The sequence below is a fragment of the Pocillopora damicornis genome, chromosome 1 (genome assembly GCF_964200805.1).
Source record: "Pocillopora damicornis chromosome 1, jaPocDami1.2, whole genome shotgun sequence".
Lineage (NCBI taxonomy): Eukaryota > Metazoa > Cnidaria > Anthozoa > Scleractinia > Pocilloporidae > Pocillopora > Pocillopora damicornis.
In genome coordinates, this window is record NC_142670.1 from 16,038,069 (window position 1) to 16,051,449 (window position 13,381).

The following is a 13,381-nucleotide window of genomic DNA, read 5'->3' on the forward strand; positions in this document are numbered from 1 at the left end:
TACTGTATTTATATTTTCAGGTAAATCTGTCAACTCCATTATTTAGCTTCGCTTATCAGGCGCAAATGTCTTTTAAGACATCCATCCGTAAGTAACACATTCGTCAATCTGTTATTTTCCCCAGGAAAGATTTCAATGTCGGCATGGGAAACAACATGATATTCGAGTTTCTTAAATGGGCTTTTCCTTACCATTATAAAAAAAGGTGAAAACACAAACAATAGTTTATGCATAGAGCATTTGAAATAATTTAGACAATTTTCGTGATTTTGCCCTTTTTGTGATTGAATTCGAAAAGTTCAATCAGAAGTTCCCTGTGATGTATGTAGCGAACGATTTTTCCTGAACCGAGCGATTTGATAAAATATATCCTTGGTCAAGTGTTGGTTCGGCCTTATCAAAAGCGATAGTCCATAAGAAAGAAGCCAGATCGAAAAGCTGCGGACAGACAGGCCCACTGATTTGACTCAAATTTTGCATATAAACTTGGTTTTGATCACGAAAGAGATATTTTAAGATTGAAATCCATTTTTGTAAAAAAAAAAAGCGGCTCAAGGCCATTTGGAGACCCTCAAGAACATGGAAACGAGACTAGTTGAGAGAAACTTTTCAATGTCTGGGCTTCCTTTGCTTTCTCGTTTTTGTGTCTTTTTTATTATTATCATTATTATTTCTATCATAAAACAAGTGTATAATTCTTCCTCTTTTGTTCGAATAGTAAATTTCGTAGGAAAAAAAAATTAAGTGGTTGAACGCGCTATTCAATTTACTCAGTTTTAGTTGTCTTAATATTCCTGAAAAATACCGTAAGTTCAGAAGCTTGTAGTACTGTTCATATGTCGAGTTAGAACAATTTGATAGTTTCTAAAACAACAGCTGTCAGAGATTATTTGCTACAGTGAGTTCAGGGCAGGGCAACTTCAATGCGCTGCCACATCTCCCAGTAGAATATGGTTTCTGGAGCTTTAAGTCGCAGTCTCTCTATAAGCGGACCGGTGCATTTCGGTTTAAAACAATAAGTCTCTTCCAAACTAGTCCCATTAATCGGTCTTAGTCTAAAAGAATACGAAGCAACCTTGATTTCCCGAAATAATGAAAACTAAATTTTTCCCGTGCGAAAATCCGTTCTGCGCTCGAAGGCCTATTTTTTGATTAACTATCATAAATGGCTCGTTTTTTCACAAAATTCTTGTTTGAAGAACTTTTTCGCTTCGCATATTTAGATCAATCATTTATAAGAACAAATCACGTAATTTTTTTTATTTTTATTTTTAAGTGGTTTTTGACACTGAAAATTATTTTTTCGCTTGACACTATTTTGCCTATGCTGCCATGACCGTAAACATGCAACTTTCAATCTCGCCTCTGCCTAAAGGTCCAACTTGTTCCCAATGACATTTTTATTCAGAAAAACTAAAATAAGAGAGAGGAGTATGTAAATTCAAAGATATATTGTGATTTCGGTGAACTTTTAGCACAGACGGCTCATTTTCGAAAATTACAAACAACACTGCACAAAGAGCGGACTCAACTATCTACGAAATTTAAGTATATAACCTATGGCTGACGCCTGAATTGAGCACTTTGAAGCTTCTTTATGCTTGTTGATATCATAAAACAGCATTTAGAAAAGAAAATCCTCAACCCCATCCGCCGAAAGCTGACTCTTCGCCTAAAGCGAACTATTATTGTCTTTATCACTCAGTATTGAAATGAAAAATGCAGTAAGTGGCACTTCCGAGACCCTAGATTTAAAACTCTACTGTAAAAGCATGCTCCCAGATTCATTATTTTGAACGACCTTCGGCGCTCGGTGTTATCTTCTCGTGCGTTCACCGTAAAAATCTCACCGAGTGAACACAATGATTAATTTATAGATTTAGCCAAGCCTAAAAGTGGAGCTCCCATTTTTTTCCCCGCACGTCCCAAGGGCACAACGCCTTGCCCCGGCCAGGACTAGAACGAATCGGAGCCCAGTGCACCGACCACTGGACTACTGGTGCAGTTGACCACGCATGTTAAAAGTAGCAACTTGTACGGTCCGTCGTATGGTCGTCAGTCCAAATTTTTTCGGCTTGATGGGTTACTACTACCATTTTGTAAAAATTTTGGGGCTACGCTCTGCGAGCTCCGCTATTAATTGGGAAAAAATTATTACCTACTTGTCTTATTGGTGACTGTCGTTTTACTTAGTTTAGTTTTCGCGTCTTCGTGACTTTTGTTACCTTTGTTGAGTCGTCACATATTGTGTGCAAGACTTTTTCTGACCCGATAAAGTATTGACGGAAGAGTGTTAGAGTGCCCAATACCTATTGTTATAACGTAACTTAGACATCACGTGCGCTCTGATTAGTCAAAAATCTACTGCAAATCTCCCTGTAAAATCAAAGAAAGCTGGAACATCATGCCTTTTTCGTAATCCAAGTGTTAACGCGGTTCTATTAGGATATAAACCATAATATGCGATAGCACCCACACACTCGAATGTCTGCTTTGATGGTTGGGTTCCGTGCGTTCCCCTAACAACAATATTGAGAAAGACACCAAACTTACAGCCCCTCCAGCTGGGTATTGTAACTAAAAATCCCTGATGGTAAGTTCTTCAACTGGTTGTTGTTCAACAGCCTATCAAAAATAAGTAAATGTATTTTCAATTGCATGGTATACGACAACAAAGTTCAGAGGATAAGAGTCCTCTAAAAAAGTTGTTTTATCTTCTCTCATGCTTTGACAGAAAGGCCCAAAATACGTATGCTATTACTAGGTAATTATTCCCATATGGGGTTGTCACAACGAAATAAAGACAACGTTTGTGATATAACACTCTGCACGTCTCGTTCCACTGTCGACCTTAGCTTTAAGGAAAAATAAAAGAATTTTGATAGTTTTCAGAATTTGTGAGTGGTATGTACTGACACAGTAGAAAACGCTGAAGGAGCGCTCTGATTAGCTTGTCAAACTCCGAATATTCTCAGTTTTTCACAGCAGGGAGACTTGCGCCCGAAAGCATTGTAATCGTTGCAGGAATAAATCAACTTAAATAGCATTTTAATGCTATATTAATTCACTTTGTTAGTATAAACCAAAACAACTACTCGCATTAGCATCATTGGTAAATATTATCAGCAGCTTGGTAAATATCTAGCACCACCTTCTTCCACTTCGCTGAATAGTTGTTAGCTATCAAGAATTTTTTAAAGAGGACGGACTTAAACTCGAACAAGTGGTACACCAAACAACTTGTTACGATGTAATTGTTATTTCTTTTTCTTATTTTGTTAATTTTTTTTTTGGAATTAAAGCGCATACAAAACATCCCGCATGGTATCACGGAATTTCTGAGCACAACAATCCTGAGTCAACGTAAACCGAACACTAGATATGAGATTTATAAATCTCTTCGAGATCGCTTAGAAGTTCCTCATCAACATATAATAGTTCGGAATGTATGGGTTTTCTCGACTTTAAGTCATTTAATTATTTGGGAACCGTGACCGGCAGTCGACCACACAGCTAAAAAGATTCTAATGCTAGGGCTGGTCATTTTATGGAGAAAAATTAAGAAAATTGTACCGACAAACTAAGTGTATTTTCCTTTAGATACTTCTGAGAATCTTATCTACATGACAACGAAAAAAACCCTTCGAATGCAAATGTACGCTCAAGATTTATGGCAATTCCGTTTGCTGTCCGCGATTTCAACGTTTACTTGATAGTTTTTGCCAAGTTTATGCAATCTAAACACTTTTTGAAAATTTTTAACGACGACTCCATAGCAGCTTTAATTTAAGCCGAGGCAGCATAAACGAACCTTTTTTAAGGAAAATAGTGTACCGCGAGTAAACAAAATAGCTAGACGACGTTTGAATCAGTACACGAGACACACGGCTCGATTTTGTTATCTTCCGATTTCTCCACCTTCAGACGTGGTGCGGTCCAGTAATGTCACTAAAATTCTACAACTGAATTCATTTTTCATGATAAAAAAGCTCCGGAAAATATTGAAACTGCTTCCTTGGCTTGCAAACTTTAAAAGCTTTCCGTACAGACTATCATAAAGTATTCCTCCGTAGCACGTCATTTTCTAAAAATTGTGTTCGTGTTCTCTCAATATCCAAAGTGGTTTATATACGACGGTAAACCGGTTAGAAAAAAAGTGTGGTTTATTTTTTTGAGCAACGCGAAGGCAAAGCGATGCTTAGCTATCCCGGAGCAATGAGATTTGCGCATGTAATGGTTGCAGGGTAATAGGAGTTAAGATCTTTTCTTTGTGCTATATTATCTCACTGTTTTCGCATTTTTGTCCCTTGTTTATTTTCTGTAACAAACTTATCCCAGATTTGAAATGAAGCACGAGCAGACGACATTCCCTTCTCTAGGACGAGTGGACGAGCTTCCTTCTCCTAGCATTGGAGACCCGGGCCTTGAGTCATGAACAAGGTGACATAAAACATGCACACATTTGTGTGTCAAACGAAGCGATGCTTTCTTTTTGAACGAGCGTTATTGTAGAACAAACGATTTAGAGATTTTTTTGTAGTTCAAAGCAATGAAAAGAACTTAATGCTTTAAATTTCATTTCTACCCTATCCCTTTCCACCAAATGTCCGCCGCAAGTTTTTTTAATAGGGCATGTAGCGATCAAACTGTCCATGAACCAGTGCATTTCTTAACATTTATCATAATTTAAGTAATGGTACGGCTTTATCAAAACGAGGAACAAGATAAAGTCTTGTTTTCTGAGAAAAACTTGAAATTACAGTGGGAAGTTAATTTAAAGTGGGAAAAAAGTTAAGGATACGTAGACAAGTAATGGCACGTGATTTTAAAACAGAAGAATATAGTTGTGTGTGCGTGCGTGCGTGTGTGTGTGGGTGTGTGTGGGGGGGGGAGGGGGCGTGTCAAAGAGTACATCTCACGCACCTCTCACTCCCCCCCCCCCTCAATTTTTAAGAAGCCAGAACAATTCTCTCTCCTAACTATTTTTGATTGGAGCTGATAAATTGTTGCCCTGAGCAGCTGCTATTCCCACAAGTGCGAAAAGCATTAGACGCGTTCTTTACACATGAACAAAGGTTCCAAACTTACAGCCACTCTAACCGGGTATAGTTACTGAAAATGTCTGATGGTAATTGGTTCAACTGGTTGTTGTTCAATAGCCTATCAAAAATAAGTTAATGCAGTGTAACTTGTGTGGTATTCGACAACAAAGTTCAAGGTATTAGTATGCTCGAAAAAAAAAGTTTTTCTCTTCTCGTGCCCTTATACAAGAACCTCAAATATACACGTTATCAGACATATGTCGTTCAAGAACTGATGTCATCGTTTAGGCTTGATATATGAAGGCCCCAGAGAAGATAAAAAGCTTTAATCTGAGACAACACTAATTGAGACCTCCTAATGGTGAAAGTGTCAAAATCTTGTGAGCTTCGAAAAACGATGTTGTAACTGAGTCTTTTTGTCTTTCTTCGCTACATGAAATATTCAGGAAAGATTAATTTGTTAAAAATATCACTTTTCCATGCTCTTTCCCACACTCTTTACCACGTGGAACAACGGGTAAAAGTACAATTCAATTTTTTTTTCCTTTCAGGTCCTATTTTCAACTACTAGTTCAGAAGTGTTCTTAGCTGCGAAAATCTCTTAAATTCGTTTCTTCACTGCAGTGCAAATATATGAATTTCATATATCTAAAATCATTAAACCTCAGCTCTGTACGTCTAACCTGACCTGTTTTGAACTGTTGCATGGTAACCATACATGCTTTGCGAGATGAATGATTGTGTAATTTTTCAGGAAATTGCTTTCTTTTAAAGATGCATCATGCGCCATTCCTCTGTTCTTTAGGAAACTTAACACCGAAAAACTTGTGAATGGCGATATTAACCAGTGTTGTTGACATGGTAAACGGACTATTCAAGAAAGGAGGGTCTGAGGGAAACCCATCCCAGCATTTCTTTCCTTGCATTGTGTTTTCTCTGATAATGTATGTAACGAACAACAAATCTCCCCCTCCTTATTGATCAAGCTTCATTGTTTGTTTGTTTGTTTTTTTTCTGAGAAAAACTGGTAAGGATGGTCAATTTTGAAAGAAAACTATCATTAATGTAAAAATGAAAATTGTGTTGCAGAATGTCCCCAAAGAGCAGCCCATAGTCTAACAAACTAGACCAAGAATGAAATTCAGCCACCCGGGGAAAGAAATATTTATAAAAAAAAAGTGTTTTGTCGGCTTCGCCCTCTGAGACTGTAGAAAGTAGGCAAAATGTGAACGATGCTTTCTGTAGTGGAACTCCCGCGCTTAAAAGGTGTCCAGATATTTGGCAGAAGTTCTATAGAATACATTTTGATAAATTTGGCGAAAACTATTCGGCTCTCGCGCTGTAGAGTATCGAAAAATTTTCAATATCTACGTAGTTACAAAGCGGGGCCGAAACTCCCATACAAAGTTTTATAGTATAAGCCTCCGCTGATTTAGGTTATAAATGAGCGGTGGTAACTTACAGCGCCTTCAGCTTGGTATAGTTACTGAAAATGCCCTTTGGTAACCTTTTTAGCTTGTTTTGGCTCAAGTCCCTATCAAAATATCGTTGCATTATAAAAATATTAAAAATATGTGTAAAGAAAAATAATAATCATACAAATAAAAACTTTTGAGCAAGCCTTGCTGTATCACCATTTATGTAACTTTTCTTTGACATCTGCAACCATTCTGAAGCCTTCTCGAGGTTGGACACCTTGTTTTGTTTATCAATCAACTTAAGGGTTTAGAAATTCGTCATTCTTTGAAAAAACTAACTTTTTTCAAGATGTTATAATGTCTTACCTTTTTAGATCCCGGCCTCCAGTTCATTGAGCTGAAGGTATGCCAAACGGAAAGCTTTGCAGCCGGTTGTTTACTGAACTCCACATCAAGAAATTTTTACAACCATGTTTAACATGAACGGGCTATAATGCTGATAAAATATGCTTTTATTCATCAGGACCTAGTTGTTCGAAGGCCAATAAGCGCTAACTCAAGGTTACATTTTAATCTGGGTTTCTTTTTATTCCTATATTCAAAAGCCTTTTTGAGATAAGTTTCTATATCGCTTTCAGAGCATCCAATTATTACATTCTAGACGAAAATAATTCTACCAAATTCCCTGTTAAGATATCGCTGACCTTTTAAAGTGAAATGTACATATTATAGATTTTTTTAATCTCAGCTTACAGCCAACTCAGGTGAGTATTGTTGCTGAAAATGTCTTGTGGCAAGTCGTTCAGCTGGTTGTTACTCAAGTTCCTGTTAGGAAAAATTCATTCAACTGTGTTAAATACATACGGTTTTCAAAACTCATGACAGATACTTTTATCAAGAGACTCTAAACCGCTTTTATTTCTTTCCAAAGTCTTTGTTTCTCCTTCGCACGATATTTTCGCTTCCAGTGCCTATTGTTTAAATGTATTGTGTAGATCAAGTTATCAAATCATTGAGGCTGAAAGAATGGGAGACTCAACTGTGGTTAAGAAGACAATTTTCCAGCTAAATACGTATACGATTACATAGATTATGAACCAATGATCTTAAATCATCTATTGTTCGAAATAACTTGGCGGTAAACGACATAAAGCAGAACGCCGTAACTTGAAAATGCAACAAGGCTTTGTTGCATATTTTTACATTAATAATAACAAAATAACAGTTTAAGAAAAGCGGCATTCAGTAGTAAACTCTTCCAGATGTACGCACTGAACAGTTTTACCCTAAGTCGTCCGTTGTACACCAGAAATGGATAAATTGTACCATTGTTCCAGTCATTTCTCGGTGGGATGCTATTCATCAAGTCAGACCTACTTTTTCAGTTACATTTGAATTGTATGGCTATATTTGAGCAGTCATATAACACCAAAGATAGTTCTGAATATAACTAAAAAAAAAGTTATAAAATGTATTGGCACATATCTACGCTTTTTGAAGTTCTCATCATTTGCTTTATATTTTCAGTTTCTAAAGTGCCAAGTAGTTCGAGCATAAACAGAAAGCATATTGCGCTGTTATTGTTCACATTCTACAAAATATTTCGTCTTGCGATTCCACGTTGCCTCGACGAAATCACGAAGTACTGCCTTATTGTTTAGCTTTGTTCTTGTTTTGTGACCCTGCTGGCATGGACATGGTATAACATATCACAGTTAAGATACTTTTTAGTGTAGCCACGAGGTTACAGGTTTGAGTTTACTAGGTAAATATTTCTTTCGATATGGCTCGAGAGACTCGGGAAATAGTAGTTCGGGCGAGGAATGACCCCCGAAGGAAACCTACGTTCAAAAAACTAAAGGCAAAGGCTGGTGTAAGATTGATTTAAAGGTCGCTCTTACTCAGTTAAGATGAAGAATAACGTTTATTTCCCTTGTCATCTGCAGCTTAGGCTGCAACTTATATAGCACCTCAACAGTTGATCTCTCATTAATACTCACAATGTTACTGTGGGGAGAGGAAGTTTCCACGGAAACGACATCAATTCTTTTCCTTCACAGTTCACACGCAGCAGGTTGTATGTTCCCTTCAAAGTGTGGCACTCACAAGGGCCTGGGCACTCTGAATATTAGACAGTAAGTATATTTCATACGGTTAAATCGCTAAAAAATGTTAAAATGTCGTCACTGAGTTTGCATTGGAAAGGGAAAACCAACTTACTTTATAGTATCGAGAAAAAAATAGGAAATTAGCTTTAGAAAGATTACAACGGAATGCACGAGATACGCCTTTAAACTAAGGCTAAATTTAAATTCGCGAAATTTGTCAACTTTTGAGTATCTACTTTGAACTAATTAATTATTGGATGGTTAAGAATATATTGAAAGTCATATATTTGAACTGCGGATAAAGACATGAATGAAAGTGATCCTCGCAGTGATGTGCACTACTTAGGCAGTAGTGAAAATTCGCAGTTCAAATATATGACTTTCATATATTCTTAATCGTCTATTCATCACTTCACGGATTTATTTAGAACGACCATCATGACCAGCCCCCAGTTGGCTTGTTAGCTCAGTTGGTAGAGCGCTGCACCGGTATCGCAGAGGTCATGGGTTCAAATCCCGTAAAGGCCTGAATTTTTTTTTTAGGCCTTATTTTCACTACTGCCTAAGTAGTGCACATCACTGCGAGGATCACTTTCATTCATAAATAATTATTATTGTCAACATATAGGGAAGTCAGAATTTAAGCTAAAACAAAAAAATTCATCAAACTGTAGCAGCGGGGAGAGTTACTTTCTGAGAGAGGCAGAACAGCGCTAAATAATTAAAACAACAACAAAAAATAGGTCTCAGTTCCATACGTGCGATAAGATTAATGTTTCTACTGCGCTAATTAAAAAGTGGATATGATAAAATGCTGCTTACAAACGGTATGACAAAATTAATCAAGAAAAATTACTTAAACAAAATTGAAAACTAAAATTACCAAAACTAATCAAAGCAAATTAACCCTTTAACTCCCACGAGTGACCAAGAGAGAATTTCTCTCACAATGCCGATTCATACGATTTCAAGCAGACAAGTGATGAGAATAAAGAAAAATATCAATTAGGGGATTATCATCCAGTAACAAATTCTCAGATCTAAGATCATAAGAATTGTACCGCAGTCAGTAAGGAGAATTACTATTGAGATCTTGGGAGTTAAAGAGTTAATTGACGCAAACATCGTAAATAAACATTGTGCAAAAGTCCTTACTGGTCGGAGGCATACCATTTGGCAATTTACAAGGCGGGGAAAACCGAAAAAAAAAATCCAGTGAGTAGAAGGGTGGATAGCTTGAACCCAGACCACTAGATTACAATCTTCGCACCACAACCACTAGCCAAACTTGCCTCTTTCCAAACAAAGATTGTCATACTGATATATCCAATCAAAGAAAGCCTAATCTAAATGTAGAACTGTCGAACATATTGATAATCTATCGCAGTTTAGAAGAACGGGACAAATTACGGGAGCGACTAGATCGAGGGCGGCGAGCCTCGGAGGAGAGATACTGAGAAATAAAACAAGATACTAAGAAATTAACAAAATAGTACAAATGTAGGCACTTCGATTGAAAAAAGTTATATAGTTCTATTACAATGGTGTAAGAAATAAAACTCACTTTCAGTGGTGAGGCTGATTTCCCTCCTTGATATCTCTTTATCTCTTCTTACCTCACAGCTGTAATTCACATTCTTTTCTGCCGCTATTAGCTGGTATCTTACGCTGGTACTATTTTCAACGACAACACCATTTTTTCTCCACACAATGTATGGAGCTGGCGCACCTTCCACCGGGCACCACAGGTTGGAGGTTTTGTTCGAAAATACAATCTGTGTCTTGGGTACTTGGGTCATGGTGGGTGTGGCTACATTTGGCGATTGTTTAAAAAACGAGAGAAAAAAAAAACAAAAATAAAACCATTTTTTTGTCATACAGAACAAGCAAACCGCAGGCAAAATATGTGAAGTAAATACATTGTGTATGGACAACCATTTTTTACTCCAAATTCGCAGAAAACTTCCGTCGGTCTCTTTCTTTGTTTGTTTCTCTCTGTCTCTATCCGTGGCTGTTCGTCTGTCTGTTTGTATATCAGATAAAAAGCTACTTAAAAAGGGAATAAATACTGTTACATGAGCAATAAAACGTAATGTGTCCGAATGTAATTTATTATCTCATGAAATTACAGTTGAATTGAAAGATTTTAACCAAGTGCCTTAGTAGTGCTTAACTTAGCAAGAAATATCATACCTGTTTGATTGAAGGATTTTCTCGAATAGTGTGCACTCAAATTATACAATCTCTGAGGGAAAAATCTTAACCACAGGTATCGCCCACTGGATCGCACTACAGCAGTTTTGTAATCTCCACAGAATACACCAAGAACGTTGGCTGCCTGATCATTGCCATCACGGATCTCAAGATACTCATCCCATAGACAAGGAGCTTTAAAATAGCTACGCATGGTAAAGTTTAGTTCCACGTAGTATCCTTTTCGAACTGAGAGAACATGTGATTCCGAAAATGAAGGAACACTCTTCCATCCTTTTGCTTGCTGAGGATATTTGAACAAAACTACAACAAATGGAACAAGTCAATTACTTGGCTTACACACACACAAAAGAAATTACAGATATGATAGATGAATGCTTAGTGGTATATGCCGAAAGAAAGAAAAAGTCTGCATTATATCTCCATGACAAGGGCCGCCATAATAGACCTAAGTTGATCTCTGTCTTACAAGCATCGCTCGTCCCCTAATCAGATATCAGATTACTATGCTTTAAAACATCTATCACACGACTGCAATAAGTTGTCATTTAGAGCTCCAGTTCAACGGGTTTCAGGTAACTCTTACAAAACTGAGTCTTCCATTCCAACCAACAACTCACTAACGCTTTACATTTGCAGTTAGTTTCATTGAGAGAAGTGTTTCAGAGACAAAGGGAAGTAGTTTATTAATTTATTAGAGGAATTATCTATTGACGTCATCTTATTCTAGAGCTTTAATTTGAAATTTGATCGTAGAAAAGCATACACTACATCGTGCCTGCCTAGAGGGAGTTTGATATTTCACGCAGATGTGAGAAGTTGTCACCCCTCATGGTTATTACTTTACAATTAAACACTGGCGCATATTGCAGTTCAAGAAAACTTGACATAACAATTTCCAACAGACCCCCATTCCCACTTCGTAGTTTTTCTCGTCGCTCTATTCATCCATTCGTCCTTGCACTCTCCTCCCTTCCTCTCCTCTTTTCCTCCCTTTCCTCGCTCTTTCTCAGGCCTCCCCAAGCATCCTACCCTTCCTCCCCTGCCACATTACCCATAGACTCCCATTCCCTCCCATTTATCAACAAATGCAAATGTTCATCATTTTAGCAAACACATTCGACAACAGTTGTGAACAACTGAAGGGCTTACAGAAAAGGAGGATGAAACTCCACTTAGCCATTGGGGGTAGCATCATGACGTATTTCAGTTTGTTTCCTGCAGGAGAAAAGTTGACGTGTTTCACTTTGTTTCTTTCATTTTTTAATCAAAAGAGATAGTAAATTGAATCTTTCGAAGCAGCTCGATGTTTTATACACAAGCTTCTGAAGTAAAACTCTTGAGGTTTTAATGATTTTGTCTCCATCGGCTAAAGAACAAACGTATCCTTCGAAGTGAAACAGAAAAAAAAATTAAAGAATTTCTAAGCACTTGCTGGAAAATTGAATTTTAAAAAGATAATCATTGTTTAAATCTGCTGAAAATTAAGATGTTGTTTTGCCATTGTTTATCTACAGTACTTTTCATCACCTGCATTATGCAGCTAAAAGAAAAAACTCCTTTTTGTCCCAAAACATTCCCCTTCCGTATTAAGAATAATAAAAAGGAGATTGTGTTGGTTGCCTTGTTACTCACGAAAAAAAATTACGTCAAAACTAATAAATACAGTCACCCAGCAACCAATGGACTCTTTGTCTACTGTTCAGTCATGCACAGCTAAGATTTACCATAGTTAGTAGAGGAGACTGGTTATGAAAGTCGGCAACCTTCAAAGCGCGAAACAATAGGGCCGCTTCTGATGTTGAACGTACCTGTCACGTGATCGCGACGGTGCACAACTTTCAAAGATGGCGGATGCAGGAGACGACTTATTCTTGTTCGGCGATGATTTTGAGGCAATTTTAGACCTTCTTGACGAAGATGAAGCACTACAGGAACAATTTTCAACTGTTGCTAGTGAAGTAAGTGCCAATTATATAAAAAATTCACCCGTACTTAGTCTGTTTCCAAAAGAATTACGGAGTTGTACGCGACTGTGCTGTCACGCCAGCCAAAAAACGATAAATAAAACATTGAACCGACGCTTTCGATGATTCTTTTCCCTCTATACTCTAGCAATTTCATAAAAAATGCGTTCAATTTCTTTAGCAGAAGTGCTCTGGATGCTTTAGGTGCTGAATTTGCCCGATTATTCTTTGTTTTGAGAAGACTTCACGGGGCATGCAACGACAACAACAAACTCGATATTGGCAAATGTGTCTTTAGGAAAAAAGACCAGTGACAGTAGATCGTTGAAAGTCGAGGCCTGAAGACTACAATATTATTGAATTATGATTTGATACTTTTTCGTTTTCAGGTCGAATCAACAGAGATCGTGTGCAGCGACTGTGGAAAAAAGTACAAATCAAGAGGAGGCTACCAAAGGCACAGAGCTACAAAGCACATTGCAGATCAAAACGCACATCATTTAACTTTGACGCCAAGCATTCTTGCCGAGATAGTAAACAATGCTTTGAAGAACATTAGTGAAAGGGAAGTGTTTGCAGCAGATCTAAGGAACGAATTAAAACGATATGAATATGAAGAGCCTGGAGGAGAA

At 37.4% G+C, this 13,381-nt stretch overlaps 1 protein-coding gene and 1 pseudogene across 2 annotated transcripts in view; one reads left to right on the forward strand and one right to left on the reverse strand.

Moving 5' to 3' along the window:
• LOC149052307 (uncharacterized) overlaps positions 1-12,124 on the reverse strand; it is a 104,935-nt gene extending 92,811 nt beyond the window's left edge. Inside the window, exons 1-6 of the mRNA XM_089192742.1 lie at positions 11,935-12,124; positions 10,762-11,085; positions 10,133-10,378; positions 8,461-8,581; positions 7,214-7,285; positions 2,554-2,625 (exon numbers count right to left, since the gene is read on the reverse strand). Of these exons, the coding sequence (XP_089048868.1) occupies positions 2,554-2,625; positions 7,214-7,285; positions 8,461-8,581; positions 10,133-10,378; positions 10,762-11,085; positions 11,935-11,980 (881 nt within the window). The 5' untranslated portion in view covers positions 11,981-12,124. The remainder of the gene's footprint in view (positions 1-2,553; positions 2,626-7,213; positions 7,286-8,460; positions 8,582-10,132; positions 10,379-10,761; positions 11,086-11,934) is intronic.
• A 386-nt stretch (positions 12,125-12,510) lies between these two features.
• The window catches only part of LOC149052312 (uncharacterized), a 1,669-nt pseudogene continuing 798 nt past the window's right edge, over positions 12,511-13,381 (forward strand). The window contains exons 1-2 of the transcript XR_016187087.1: positions 12,511-12,743; positions 13,139-13,381. The exon at positions 13,139-13,381 is cut by the window's right edge and continues 798 nt beyond it. The product of XR_016187087.1 is annotated as an uncharacterized LOC149052312 (transcript). The remainder of the gene's footprint in view (positions 12,744-13,138) is intronic.